Source organism: Rhamphochromis longiceps, linkage group LG7, assembly GCF_057381845.1.
Source record: "Rhamphochromis longiceps isolate RC_006_pf linkage group LG7, R_longiceps_female_GT1.1, whole genome shotgun sequence".
NCBI classification, from domain to species: domain Eukaryota; kingdom Metazoa; phylum Chordata; class Actinopteri; order Cichliformes; family Cichlidae; genus Rhamphochromis; species Rhamphochromis longiceps.
The window spans coordinates 66,653,808-66,669,410 of NC_140563.1; the positions used below are offsets into that span (position 1 = coordinate 66,653,808).

At 40.6% G+C, this 15,603-nt stretch overlaps 1 protein-coding gene across 4 annotated transcripts in view; it reads right to left on the reverse strand.

Moving 5' to 3' along the window:
• ndrg4 (NDRG family member 4) overlaps window positions 1-15,603 on the reverse strand; it is a 69,808-nt gene that overhangs the window by 12,456 nt on the left and 41,749 nt on the right. For 3 of the 4 annotated variants that reach the window (XM_085414888.1, XM_085414887.1, XM_085414890.1), the window contains 2 exons: window positions 12,109-12,147; window positions 2,557-2,662 (listed from right to left, as the gene is read on the reverse strand). In XM_085414888.1, coding sequence (XP_085271014.1) covers window positions 2,557-2,662; window positions 12,109-12,147 — 145 coding nt within the window. Of the gene's footprint in view, window positions 1-2,556; window positions 2,663-5,229; window positions 5,421-12,108; window positions 12,148-15,603 lie in introns of those variants that run through there. The other variant, XM_085414889.1, reaches the window with a different exon arrangement.

Sequence of the window (15,603 nt, forward strand, 5' to 3'; positions counted from 1 at the left end):
GGGGTGAGAGGACGGAGGGCTGGGAGCAGAGGAACGTGATCACATTGAATGTGCACCACACTCTGAGAGGATCTTGAAGGTGGCCATCTGTGCAGCTCATCCTCTGCCAGCAAGGAAAGGCAAAGTCTCCTTCTAGCAAATCTGACACACAGCTTTTATTCACTTTTGTTTCTAACTGAACTGATGAATTTCTTTATTTTAATGTGGTTTTTACACTTTACAAAATGGTCTGAAAATGATCTTCAAATGTCACTGATGCTTGGTGATGAGAAAACAGTGAGAATAGCCAAGGGCTGCGTGGAGATGCTGCATATGCAGTAGTGGGACATTCATTGCACAAAAAAGAGAGGATCCATATTCTTTTCTTGGAAGGAATGTCTGATTTATTTCCAGGGTCACGGAGGATTTCCCTCACTGTAGAGCTCTATTTCCTGAACCACCACAGAGAACATTAAATTCTGAAATAGCTTCATGTATAAAAGATGTCAGTTCTCTTATGCCCTCCTCCCACCGGCTCTGCAGTTGGCCTATTTTCTGCTCATGTGTGTCAGACTCAGTGAAGCCATGCAGCAACATTGTTTCCTCCTTGGGCTCTGCCTGAGCAATGCTAATTAAACGGACCAATTAACAAGACAACTAGGCTAGAGATGAAAATCAGGGGAGGGGAGCTGGACGCTCTGACTTTGCCGCAGTGCCGGCTTGCGGGCAATAATATGAATGCTACGTGACCACTGACGTGAGAAGTTTCTCATCACCAACACGCTGAATCACCGCTCAGCTCTTTCACATTATACTCCTACTGACTCCGTGACCTACTTTCTCCCTCTGTACTTTCTTTATCTGCCTCTCGTTCTTCCTCTCCTTTTATTTCCCATGCCCTGCATCCTGTACAATTAGATGCACACTTTGTTTTCTTTCCTAACAATTTCTACTCCGTGACCTGATTTCTACTTCTTAAATGAGCCCTTCTCTCCCTCGGCCTCTCTCTCTTTTTGCTGCACTCCTAATCTCTTTCTCTTTATTTCACTTTCTATTTTTTCCCAGCCCCCTCCTGTTCTCTTGTTCTCTCTTGATCTGTGTTTTTAATAGAGGGAACTGGCAGATTGCTGTGCCATCTGCTGATTGGGAGTCATTTTAATGGAACAATAAGCCCCCCACCAATTTTTCTTTATGCTTTCTATTTTTTACTGTGACTCCTTTCATCCCTCGCTCTTGCTCCATCCTATGTGATTGTGTGCTGCAGTCAACTGATTTAGTGACTAGCTGTGAATACTAATAGCCCTGTGGTTCTGCTGCAGCAGCAGAACATTTTCTATATGCATAATATTTGTGTGTACTTTTTTCTGGAGTGAGTGGATTTACGTGGGTTTTTTTCACCACCTGAGACAGACTGATGCAGAAAAATGTAGTCAGATATTTGCAGTCATACATATATCACCTCCGCTTCCTCTCATACCATCCTAATTCACCCCACCCTCCTTATCCCACCTCCACCCATCAAAGCAGCACCGCAGTGCCGCTGGCGCCGCCTCGCCTCCCTCTGCAGGATGTCCATGTTTTTCTGACCTACATTTCATCGATGCCTCTCAGCATCTCAATTTAAGACAAATGCTTTGGTTTTTTTCATTGTTTTTATTTTTACCCCACCTATGTATATGCCTCATTAAATTAAATTAAGTGCAGCAGTGCCTTTGCTCAATGATGGGAGTGTCATGACAGCATCCAGCTCTTGGTGCATGGAATGAAAATCAAGTCGCGATGATATGTTATCTAATGATGACAACATATTTTCTTGTCAAAGATAATTAATCTTGTCAAGCACCAAATGCACACAGCTTTTTAAGTAATTTAATGGTTTTTATTTGTTTCTGTGAGATGATGAAGTCTTTGCTGTGCTAGTTTTAGAGGAAACCTTTATATTGGTGATTGGAAATGACTGAAGGAGCTTTGAATGAGTCCCTCTTCAAATTAATCCTTAATTATGTTGTACTGGACTCTGGTGCAGTGACTCAGTACATCGTCTGTCAGAAACACAGAGACACTTTCATGTTCATGCCAAGTTTCTTCTGATTGGCTGGTTCTTGTAAACAGCAGGTTTGAACATTAGTTGTGGGCTTCTCCTGTGTTCATGGCGAGAGCTGACATCATGGAGAGCCAAGACTATAAAAAACTGTCAGCATGATTCACAAATATTTGACCATGGTTACGATGACCGTCCACCACTGAAATAGTATACATGCCCCAAACTGCTGACTCTAAGTCATTGATTACAACGTAAAATGTTCATTTCATGTAATCTGGTCAAAAGACATTTTCTTGAATGGGACACATTCAGTTTATATCAAGCTGATTTCTTTAATAATTTTTTTAAAGAAATTAATTAATAAAAATCTAATCCAATACACGTGCTTCTTTTAAATGTGACTCAGGCTGAAAAAGTGTGTGTTTGTGTGTGTATGTGTGTGTGAGCGTGCAAAGTAAAGGTAGAAAGCCAATTATCACCTTTGATAAGTGCAGAAACAGGAGCATCTGTTAAGACACCAACACAATACTCACGGTTCAGTCCCACATCGTGGTAGGTGAGGATAGCGGGCTTGTTTCCCTTGGGCGCCCCTCGGATCACCACATGCAGCATCCCATAAGGGGTCTCAACATCATGTTCCTGTGAAATACACAAAAGCAGACATTTACCTGGTGGTTCGCACATAGTCGCCAAACAACTCCTTCGAGGGTGCAGATGTCCTCATTAATCCGTTATCGCAAGAGTTTCCCTTTGTGCGCCAGCACACATTAAACACTCATAATTTCACCTTCTTTTTGTTGAACTTGCTCTTTTCTCATTAACAGCCAGTTCACACTACGCTCCTCATTAATCTTCCATGACAGAAGCAAGTGCAGCGATAATTAGTGGATAATCCTACAGATGATCTATTGGACATTAATTTACTTAGAAGGTCGTGTTTTAAATAATTCAACAGTCAGTGGCTTTCAAGGTCTAGAGTCCAGACTCTGATGGACTATTTTAAAAAGCAGGAATATGAAATATGAAAACAATTTCAGTATCAGTGGCTAACTACTGTTTAGAAATTGCAAAAACAACTAAAATAATTCAGCTGCAAATTGTGTGGAGACTTTCAGTAAAAGTCATGACACCCTTTGGACTGACTGACAAACTGTCATCCAGTCTTACACCAGTGGGAGACACCATGTGTGGTTCTTGTGAGTTTGAGGCTCCAACTCTGAAAACAGCTCAACGGTCTCTAAACTGGAAACTGTCACTTCTGATGAGGGTTAAGCTAATCTTCATAACCTTTGTACACCTTTGGTAACACTTTAAAATAAAACCACTGCTAATACAGAAACAGAAACTGATGCTTAAAAAGAGTAAATGCTGATATTTTTTTCTATATGTTTATTTTATTTTGGCAGAAAACAATGTTTAAAAATAAACTGTCAAACTCTCTGTTTCACATTCAGAATAAGAAACATGACAGATGAATATTAGCAATCCATATCTGTGATTTGGGCTGATCTATGTTAGCTTTATTGTTTGCATTTATATTTTTATTGGAATGTTGATATGTTTACCTCGAGGGAAAAATAATATGTCATATAAATAAACACCTTGAGCCGATGCTGATGTATATCTGCGCATCCCGACTTACATCGAAATAATGCAGAATCTACTAGAGATGCTCTTTTATTATTGTTGTTATTAATAATAAACAATAATCGTTATTTGTATGCAAAAAGACTCGCACGAATGCTTAGTATAAAATCCTTGGCAATTTAAAAGCTCCAAATATGCAAATATGGAAAAAAAAATCATATTTCAGAGAATATGAGTCCTGTGTTTTTTACCGATGTGACATCATCAAATAACTTATGTGTGCAAATGTGTCGAGTTATGACCCACATTTTGTCAGCATCTGCTGACCACAAAAAGCCAAACTCAAAATGGAGGCAGGAAAAATGAGAAACCATCAACTGCGCAACTAATACACACACACACACACACTCTTCACACAGCAGAGTGATGCTTTGGGATTATTATGCCAGGTTCAGGCGGTAAACTGCACTGAAGCCTTTATTGATGCTGCTCCCACTCTGGTCTATATTTTCCACTCTGAAGCAAACACACGCTGACAGGCTGCCATTACTGTCCTCCCCTCAGCATCCGTTCACACCTTAAACTGTTCAGATGCAGAGAAACAACTGCCTTAAATTCTCTGTCAGCCTGCTGCTGTCAATCTGCAGCATCTCCGACGCCCTGCCTGCTTCTTCTAAAATAACACACAATCATTGTGGAGTTATTTAAATAACTCCCAAATGACTCACAGTGCAGAAATACAGCAGTGCCACGGATGCAGCCAAGTGACAAAATTCCACATAATCCTCTCTTCTAGCAGCAAATAGTCATGCAGCCAACAGCTAGGAGTTAATCCGGCCGGATTATCTCTCTATTATTTCAGCGTTAACATCAGTGTTATCTGCAATCAGCATTCTAATTTGAGGCAGTTACTGCATCAGAGGCTTTGTTTGCAGTCTGTTGTAGTGACATTACACAGACACATGAGCTCCTCAGATAATTGCGATATCTTTAAGAGAGAATCCAAGCTTCCAACAATAACCGTCTGTGCAGCAACATGACAAAAGCGAATTATGTTATTTCGTTTGTATTACAAAACTAGGTGAACAGAAAGAGAAGGCTGCCTAGCCTGACCTGTCTCCCCAATGTGATGTTTGTGTATTGTATGTACGGTCGGCAAGGTCTGTCATCTCGGTTGTGGGCAAAAGACCTGCAACTGACAAATAAAGGCTATCTCATCTCATCATCTCATCCCAAGTATGCACCAACCTTACTCGTCTGCTTCAAGGTTGCATAAATGACACTGCAGAAGGATTAACACTTGCCCCACACGCCCTCGTCTGCAGAGGTATGCGCATCAGAGCATTGCACAGAATCTGTGTTAGTGCGCTTAAGTGTGTCAGTGGGCCAGAGTCAGAGCAGCCCATCAACTGACACTGACGCTGCAGTTTCAGCTGAATACAAAACAGCAGCACACAGCAGTACACAGAAAACACGCTGCTTTTATCTCCTGCAGCAACACCTGCGTTCTATATGATTCAGAATAAACAGAAGCATCACAAAATGAACTGGCAAAGAGCAGGAAAAGCAGTGTTTGTGGTGTTGATGACACTCAGGATTGGTCCTGATCAGTCACTCACCCCGTCCCAACACTCAGGCATGGCTCCCTCTCAAGTCTACGCTCAGCTGATGAAGAAGAAGAGGAGGGTGCAGACAGGCAAGCGAGCAGCCAGACCTCTCCTGTGTTACGGGACTAGGTCCTGGTGAGGGTGGTCTGCAGGACGAAGGGTTGGCTAGTGGATGCTGCAGAGTCTTTGTCTGCTTTGCTGCGCTCCCAGCCACGCTCTTAAACAAGGAGCTGGAGCCGCCCTCCCCACTCCCACTCTCTCTCTCTGACATTCTGCAGGCACCCGAGGCAGGCCGGAGACAATTGGCTCACCGTGCTGCCTCCCCTCCCCTGGATTGGTCCGCTGGCCTGTGAGTCTTCTGTGGCTCTCGCATCAGCACCACTGCTCTACTTTTGATCTTGTTTTGCTTTGCTGTTTTTCTCAGCAACCAGTTACCTTTGAGCCTTTTCCTCTTCATGAATTATAGAAAACGTTTTGTTAAAAGCCTTTACTGTGTGCCAGACTGGACATGGCATTTAATGTGGTGATGAGATTGATTATTATGCAGTTAAAGGATATCATAAAAAGCCAAAAGGAGAAAACTGAGCTTTTGACTCACAGAGATTACTTGTACCTGATTGAGCTGAGTATAGCTGAGTATGTGAGACTTTGTTCATGTTTAATCTGAGCTTCAGACACCAACCTTTGGGGCAAGCAACAAGCAAAACTCAGTGTATGTTTGCATTCCTGGAAGTTAAGTACCAGCGAGGAGCATTTAACTAGACAGAGGTTTACAGCAAAGGAGTCACATGGGCCAAAGAATGAGTGGTGAGTGAGCCACATGAAGCCAAAGAGGTCAGACATTTAGGTACTGACAGGTATTGAACTGGTAAAGACAATGTACACAGAGTACAGCGAGCAATCAGTGGCAACACCTCAGCGTGTGTTGCAGATGATATACATCAGCAGGATAAAGTAGCATAGCACAAAAAAGCAACATGATGGGAATAGATAAGAAAATTAAAGTATCCCAAGAGAGGGCGCCACATACAAAGCTTGCTTAACATCTAAAAGACTGTAAGACGTCCTCACTCAAAGCTGGCAGCAAAAAGTAAGGTGAGCACCTGTGTTTTCCCTCCACCTTCATTTCTCTGGTCAACAACAACATTTTTCTGTGGGGGTCAAGCAAGACTCGCCATCACTATCAGACACCGTGCAGCTACAGTAGGAGAAATATTTATTTAATGCCCTGCTGAATTTGTAAGCTTGCTCACCACTAAGAAATAAAGAGACTCTGATTTTCATGGTCATTGCATTTTGCTATAGAAAATCTGTGGAGGCAGCTGAAGCTTCAAGTTAGCAAGCGGCAGCCAAGGAACGAGACGTGTGCGGACCTGGTGGCTGCTGTGCTCGCCAACAAGGGTTTCTTCACCAAGTACTAAGTCATGTTTTCCTTGGGGATCAAATACTCATTTAATTGTAAACAAATCAGTTTATAGCTTTTATTTGATGTGCTTTTCTGGAGTTTTTGTTGATATTCTATCTCTGTCAATTAAATTGAAACTACAATAAAAAATTATTTGTGAGTGAGCAAATTTACAAATTCAGCAGAGAACAAAATAATTGTTTCCCTCACTTTATGATGGGGCATACAGCTGGGACAGGGTGATGATCTGAGGGCAGAGACATAGGCCTGGGTTGTTTTTAAGCACAATAAATTAAGGTACACTGAGTTTAAACTCAATGCACAACAGTATTGATACTGTAATCGTGTGCTTGTGTATCATAAAACTCAGCTACAATAATACAGCCATCTGCCCAGCATGGTGTGGCAGATTTGGGTCATGGACAAAGACTCTCTGAGGGTGTCCTGTGCTGTCTGGCCCTGGGACACTGTCAGCAGAATATTTGGATCCTGCGAGCTGCAGTTTTAGGTCTCTGTGGATGAAGTGTGGTGTCCTGCTGTGAGAGCTTGCCGGAGCTCAGAGTAGCTTTTGTTATAGATGGAATCGTGCATGCTCAGCAACATTGCTGAAGTACGTGTGGTACGTGTCGAAGTCACATCCACATGAATGTTAGTACCTGATGTTTCCCTGCAGGGTATTGCTCTGTAACAGGATCGTTGGTGTTATCAGTCTTTATCTTTAATGAATAATACTGTGTACAGTTGCTGTATTTCTCCATTTTGAGGGAAGCATGCTAAGGTGGAGAGAGCGAGGGATACGTGCATGTTCTCATGGCTGGGATGGTGTCTGAGTGACTATCGAGCTGGCTGCAGACCCTCCCCCTCTTCTCTCTGCGCTCTCATTTAGCAGCCCTGCATTTAGTCCTGTCTCTCAGTTCTCCCTCTTTCCTCTCCCTTTCTGCCTTCTTTTCTTTCCCACTCTATCCCCCTTTCCTGTTGAGAGAGAGCGCTCGACATGCTGACTTAGTAACTGTAAACACCACTCTTTGCTTTCCCATCCTTTCTCTTTTACTTTGTCCCCCCTTTCCCTTCCTGCTGGAGATTAACTCTCTCCCTGCTGAGTCTGCATCATGCTGTCTGCGTTAAACATACAGTCTCTGCCATCAAGCTTTCGAGGAGCAGCAATGGGAAAATCAACGCAGAAACGGATTCAAACGCAGGAATGAAATACAATATGTTGCTCATTAAATGTCAAACATTTTTATCTCAGCAGCAATTCGTAGGCCCACGCAGGCACAACTATTCTGATTCCTCACGTCTTTTTTCAGATCATAATTTAAATTTGGTGCTGATCTATAATCATCTGAATGTCTATGAGCATTTCTACCAAAAATTTCACAATAAACTGATGTTTTCACATCATGTGATGAATGTAAATTTTAACCCAGTCAGTTCTTATACGCCTATATTAGGTCTACAGTCAATCAGTCTGCCAGCTTTAGAGGAAAAGAAAAAAATTTTTTTTAATACAAAACATATAAATCATGATGTTTTTGTACACTTACTTTTAGTACCTCGACCTAACCAAAGAGTGAGTGAACATGAAAAAAGCCTCAAAGGGAACAGAAAGAAAATGTTACCAACTGGGATTAAACCTCAGTCCTCTGGAAGAAAATGTTCCTTTTACCAACAGCTAGAAGAATTTTTATGATGCAATCTTTTATTTGTAAAGAGAACAACAGCTTATTCACACCGTAGCCCGATAGACCAAAATAACGTTTTGAAATTTCCGTCCCTTTAATACGAGCAGCTTTACTGTGTGACTACAGACGCAGTGTCCACTGTTAGTTTGTGTGCAAAAATAAAAATGGCACATTGTGATTTCACAGCAGCCTACGCACTGTAATTGTTTCTTGGACAAAAAGGAGTAGATGCCCGCTGATATTTTGTTTACTATTAAAACCATAATCTGCATTTGTACATAAATGACAGTAATTTAAATCCCAGTGACTCTTCCCTACAATTCTAAAGTCTGCTTTTGGCACATTTCAGGAATCTCTCATCCGGCAAAGCTTTGTTCGATACTCTGATCAAACCAACTGCACATTTTCACAAATTCAGCAGAGATTTTTTTAGCTCATCGTCCATCTCCAAACACCTTACGATCGTAAAATTAGAACTGTTGATGAAGAGATGGTGTTTATTTATGGCTGTAGATTCCTGGGTTACAGCTGATCACTGGTTATATTAAAATACAGTAGCTCAAACAGCTGCAAAACCTATTTCCCCAGCACGGAGATGCTGAATTCTATAAGGCAAAACCACAAATATGTGTCTCCGAGTCTTCTATCAAAAGTTACAGCTAACTCTAAGGATTCAGTAATACTAGCTGTACCTCTTAACATGTTCACTCTGAAACTGGAGAAAAGGAGTTCAAATGTTTGCTGCGTATAAACAGATTGAAGCAACATTATTTTATTTCACTTGGATATTAGATGCTTTAAACTGTTTTGGGCATTTGCAGTGGAGGGATAGTGGATATATTGGACAGTGAATACAGAGCTGCCAGGCAGGAGGAAAAGAGGAAGATGACAGATAAGATTGATAAATGTAGTGAGAAGCAGAGGGTTGGTGAGACAGTCCTGTCCCCTAAAGGGAGCAGCACAAAGAACAAGAAGAGGCGCAAGAAGTTCTGAACATCTGTATATTTTGTCTTTTGTGAAACCGTGCACAGTTATCGCTTGAGAAAAAAAAGATCTCACTGCGACAGCCTGTTTAAATAAAGCTTTTAAGCTCCTTTTACTCAGGGAATAATTAACTAAGCTTATTTAAAACAACATGTGTATTAGCAGTGTTTCTGCAGTCAGAGCTGTGAATGTGAAAGACTTGGGGTTTTGTAATTAGAGTCAGCCCATCAGCTGCCACTATGTGCCTCCATTACATTAATGAGCGCTGTAATTAAACAATATAATGCAGATCGTTTGCATTATGCAAACAAATCGCAAAGGGATGCAAAACTACTACAAAAAAACACAAAAAGAAACCCAACAACAGCACAAAAGCAGCCATAAAATGACTTTAAACAGTTAAAACGTGAACCGACAAGGATCCAAACAGACCACAAAAACACTAAACCACAAAACGAGATGCCAAAGAACTGCAACAAGTTTTTCTGCCCCACATCTACTGCGTGTAGTGGGTCGAGGCCTTTCCTGGCTTGCTCTACTTCGGGGCTTTCCTTTTGATCTTAGATGCTGAATTCTGTCACTCATATTTTTGTTGAAGTCAAACTGTTTTATAACAAACTGTAAAGTCCTTTAAAAATCATTTTCATCTTTAGATCACACACATGTTCATACAGTCCAGTATCAATGCTGATGTTTTAAAAATAATGACGTACTTTGTGTCACCACTAGAAAGCTGTGTGAGAGCTCCTTTATCAGTTGAGCAATCACGATGGATCATGGAGGAAGTAGTAAAAACTTTCCCTACCCTACCCATCGTACACAGACTTTCACAGAAATCGCACATCACGTGGAAAAGAATGACTTTTATAAGTGAGGCAGAAACCTTTAAAATGCAGCGTTATCATCTGAAGCATCAGGTGGAAGTGTAAAGCAGACGTGTTCTGTGAAACGTCTGACGCTCAGCACACGTTTGATTAAAATAAACCAGCAGAGGTGAAGTGTGAAGCTCCACTCAAGGCTTATTCACCAGATTATGTAACAGTTCATGAAGGTTTATTCAGGTGTTATTAGCTAATTAGCTGGGTCCAGTTAAAAATCATGGCCCAGCAACTCATAGTCAAGTTGATGACAAAGTCGTTTTTGCTGTGAAAAGCCCTCGTTGTGAGTTTGTTTTATTGATTTATTGTTGGCTCTGTTGTAATTCTAGCTTTTGCTTCCCTCCTGTGTTTTAATGTGTATTCTCTGAGTCTCAATGGGACTACATGTATAAATAAAAGTTTAATTAAACGTTCCGGGAATGATAATACTTCAAATGTGATGCAGGTCATAAAATGTGCAAATTTAGATAACAGCAGTTATTCTATATGTTGCAAATAAAAGACATTTGTTTACTTGATGTTTGTGACACTGTGATGCCTCTTTATGGTCAGCTCTGTGTTCTATGTACCAAGTAGCCAAAATGTAACTTATATATTCAAGGCCACATTTTAAGAGCTAAACTACTCAGCTAAACCAAGTCAGCACCAATGACACAAATATTTAAGAGCAAAGGTTGCACAAGGAAGCAGGCTGAGTTGAAGGAGGATAAGATATTCTTTGCTGATCCCCATATGGAAACTCATTTACTGAATTAGGAGCAATTAGCAGCTATCATAAGGTGTCAGGGGACCAACTCGAACCTGCAAGCCTTGGTCCAGGGAGAATTAATCAGTGCCAGTATATAGAGAACACACACAGAAGGGTCCCACTCTGGCCTGCATTCAAACCTAGTGCTAACTACTGAGCTATTGCACTGGCCATAAGGACAGAGAGGGTGTTGAGACTAGTAGTTAAACAGATGCCATTTTATGACCAGTAGTCAATGTAGTAAATTAGGTTAACAGATGTAGGCCATATATTATCCTTTAGTTCTGATGGTGTGCTATGTATGTAGTTTAGTCTCTATTATACTCTTGAATAAAAGAAACATAATCATTTTGTAGTTCATTAGATAAAGTGTGCATTACTCTGTATCCTTGATCAGCTGTGAATGTCTTACACTGTTTTCTTGAAATGTTTTATTGCTGAATCATGTGAAGTAGACTAGGTGTCTGGGCAGAAGAGATAAAACCACATTCCTTAACCCCCTTCCTACTTCACACAGAAAGACAGGGAGGCAAGGTCAGGAGCCAGGCTCGCTAAGAATTAGAAAACATGTGAAGATGCAGCTTTTATGACAAGGAGGGGGGCTGTTACTAGCTATAAAAGTCTGTGAAAGTTGCTACCATTTTGAGACATGCTGTTGACCCTCTGCAAGCATCTCTCCCGTCCGGACGCTGTAATGCTCTGATTGTTGAATTGTATGGAAATAAATGATTGTTGATTGAGCATTTATACACCGAGTATTGTCCTTCCTTCAGCCCAAAGATTAAAAGAATTGGGAGATTTCAACAAGGGTTAGCTTGAAAAGTTTTACAAGCAGCAGTGTGTTTGAGTGTGGATTTACAGTACTTAGCAGGATTAGGAGAAAAAGATCAGTCCAAGCAAGAAGCACACTACATCGCCAGATGTAGCTTCTAAGTAGTTCCAATACTGCTCAATATACATTTGATTTTTTTCAATATTTAGCAATATATTGGTGCCAGTGTCCAGAAGGCACTTCCATACTTCATTGTCATCTCCCTCTTGAAGGGATCATTTGATTCAGGAAGACATCACTGTTTACCCAAGTAAGCTGACACAAAGTAATAACAAAGAAAGATGAAAAGGCCACAAAACACATGATAAAAAAGGTAACGGAGAGAGAAAGTCGAGCTTCCTCTCTCACACATCTACTCATACCTTCCAGTCACCTGGTGGCATCAGCTGTTCACAGCTATCCTGCAGAGAGAGACAAGCAGACATAACAGACAGAGAGAGAGAGAAAGAATTAAAACTGGAAGAAGAAGTAGTCTGAAGTCACACAAAGAAATATTCCTCACACATGCACTGTTGGAACTGAAGAGCAGCACAGACTGTGCACTGTAGGTCCAAACCACAGACACACAACAACACAGTTTCCCAGAGGCACGTCAGCAGTACAGCACACAAAATGCACTGTACTGTCTGTGACTTTTACAGTCATTATGGTAATTTCTGTGACTCTAAATATACATGTGTTTTTACACAACAGTCCGAATGGATTCAACAGAGGGCAAGACAACCTGAAGCTGCAAATCAGCACAGTGTTTAACTCCTCTCTGCAGTCACCTGTTTCTGCATTCATCTGGTTATTGCTTAATAACTTCTTGATAGATAGAATTATTATATCATTAAAACTGTATGCGGAAATAACTGAATTAATCTTCAAGAACTGTGTAAAATTACAGAACCGGATAAAACCACAGCTTTGATTTCGTGGTTATCGTGCTTCTTCTTTATGAATGTACCATTTTGGATGCCCAATTTGATATTTTACATACAACGTAAATGTTGCTTATTGAGAAAGAAAGAGGGAAACAATAAACTGAAGACGCCTGCGTCCACACACACAGGACAGTGCTGCAGAGAGCAGTAAAAATCAGCAGAATCTGAAATGCAGGCTTTCTTTCCAGCACTGACTATTTTTCATTTTGATTCCTGAGCCACAGTATACTTGATGCAATGCAATACTAGATAAACACTGATAAAAAAGTGTTCTTACTTTACATCTAGTTAATAGTTTGCAGTCTATCAAACGTCTGCGTGTGCGGTTAGTGCTGTAATGTGCATTCCCATTCAACAAAGATGATTTATTAAAGCGCATGTGGGAAACTGGGAACAAATCCGCAGTAAGAAAAGAAAAAGTGATGGAGAATGGTGATTTTTTTAAAAAAAAGAAGTAAACAGCCAGATCCCCTTGACAGGAGCCACTTCAGCAGCGTGTGCAGCTGTAACGCTGAGGTAAATGATCGAGGCATAAAAATAACACTTTTGTCGTCTGGCCTCAGCGGTGAAATGAGTCACGTCCTCTGGGCCAGTCTGACACCTTCACTGCCAAAAATAAAAAAAATCAAATCAAATTCAGAGACTGATTGATGACAAGCTGGTTTGAGTCAACGTGACAGCTGTGACAGTCAAAGCGTTCCAGCTCTGCCAGACAAATTATTAATCAGACAGTCGATATTTTTTAATCTTGCACGAGGGGCTCACTTTTTAGGGAACCTGGTCTCGACTGACAGTTGAAAGGATGGGCTCACCTTTTCTAAAGTCTTAAAACAACGCTCACACGTGCACTGAGACACGGTTTGAGATTTCAATCAAGTGACTCTCATCCAGAGTAAAATTTAATTTAAAAAGTACTTGCTGCTGAAGTTATGGTAACACATGTACAGGTTTAAGTCGACAATACAAAATATTAAGCAGAATATAATATTAATATCCATTAAAAAAATCATCCCAGGATATGATGCTACTTTAAAAAAAAAAAACACTTTTGATATTAAAGTGATATTTTTTATATTCCTGATGGTAACAAGTTAAAATGACATTTCAAGCTCAAAAAACGGCGAGTATCATAAAACATACTGTTAATGGTATGTTAATTAACATTATGTTAATGGTAGAAAACTAAAATGCTATTATGATGGTATACGAACTAATAAAAGCAAGTAAATATGTCCAAACAGACAATATTTTTTGATATTACAGTGAAACCACTGTTTTAATGGACAACCCAACAACTACTGATCCGGCTCCATAAAAGTAACATAAGAAAATCAATCTTTTTGGTGTTTATTGGGGTCTGGGCCATAGAGGCAGCGACCTAGGCAGAGATTGTGCCACCCTCAGCCCTCAGCATGTGTTAGGTCTGCCCCGGGATCTCCTCCCATTCCCTAAACACCTCACCAAGGAAGCATCCAGGTGGGGTTCTAGTCATGTCTGACCTACCTCCACTGGCAGCGTCCAATCTAGAGACATACATATTAACTGGAAAGCACGCTATATCAGAATGGGAATAGCTATTTAAATGTACATTTTTAGCCATTTATTAAGGAATTTTTACTTTTTTAAATTTCATAATGATGTCATTAGTATCACACACGTGCACAGTTTTAAATACAGGCAGACACTTGATTTATGTCCCACAGTATCCCACAGTTCATCACGTTTCAGTGCTCAGCTAAACTGATGTTTGTTTTAAGACACAAATAAACACAGTGAGCCCATCGTTTGAGAGCAGATGTATTTATAAAAAGCTTTTTTCTTTTCTGTCATAAATAAATGCATCCTAATGTGTAATAAAATAACACATGATTAGGAGTAACATTTAAAAGGATTTTGTTGCCATTTGTCATGACAACGGTGACTTCACCCATCCTAACCTGTGTTATTTTGGAATGTATCACTTATTCTTGCTCTGCTGCTTTTGGAAAGCTTAAAGCAGAGCAGGAACATCTGGAAATCCGGTAAAAAAAAAAAAAGTGAGTGCATGCACATGAGGTTAGACACCAATCAGAACATCACACAGATGGTCTTCACACTGCTTTGTTATTAAACATGCACAGTTTGAGTCTTAGGTTGTGAGTTTATATGAGGGATTCTGGAAACATTTCTGAAAGAAAATATGACAACATTAAAAATGGAATCTGCACATATGCATAGTCAAAAGAAAAAGTGCTGGAATAAGGGATGATAGAAGTTTAAGTAATTAGTAATGAATACTGAAAAAAAGGAAAGGAGTGGCACTCAGAGTCAGATCAGGGACACACCTAAAAAGAAAGAAAGATGTCACTAAAAACAGCGGGACCTGAAGTTGCCCAGCAGAACAGAATGAGCTAACTGTGTGGTTGTTAGAGAAGGTGAAGGTGTGAGGGTGACACAGAAACGTAAAGGGCAACTTCGGTCCCCGCAGATTTCATGCATTGTTCTCAGATGGAAAATGTTAGTGATGATAGTACGGTGGTCGGACCAGCAGGTGGCACTCTTCTCTTTCTTATTACTCCCATCCCCAGCAGAGTAGGGGATGTGCTGCATCTCAGTTCAGGGAAAAGGAAGATCACAAACACACTGCTCATGGAAACCAATAGGGATGAACTCTTAGAGATGGTGTAAGGCTTCCTTTACTGCAGGTGATCCCCACAGACTGTGTACTCTGTAAGGCTGCATAGTGACGCTGTTGTGGAGATGTTGTGGTTCTTTGCCGGCATCTCTGACTCGCTGTCAGTAGCTGGTTTAGTGAATGTTTGCCTTCATTTTTAGGGGTTTTCTTTTCTTCCCCGCCAGATATTTTTGTTGAAATGCAGGACTATGTATAATTAATCAGGTAGAGAAAGATCTGAGGAATGATGTGATAAAGTCTGATCTTAGAACGGAGAG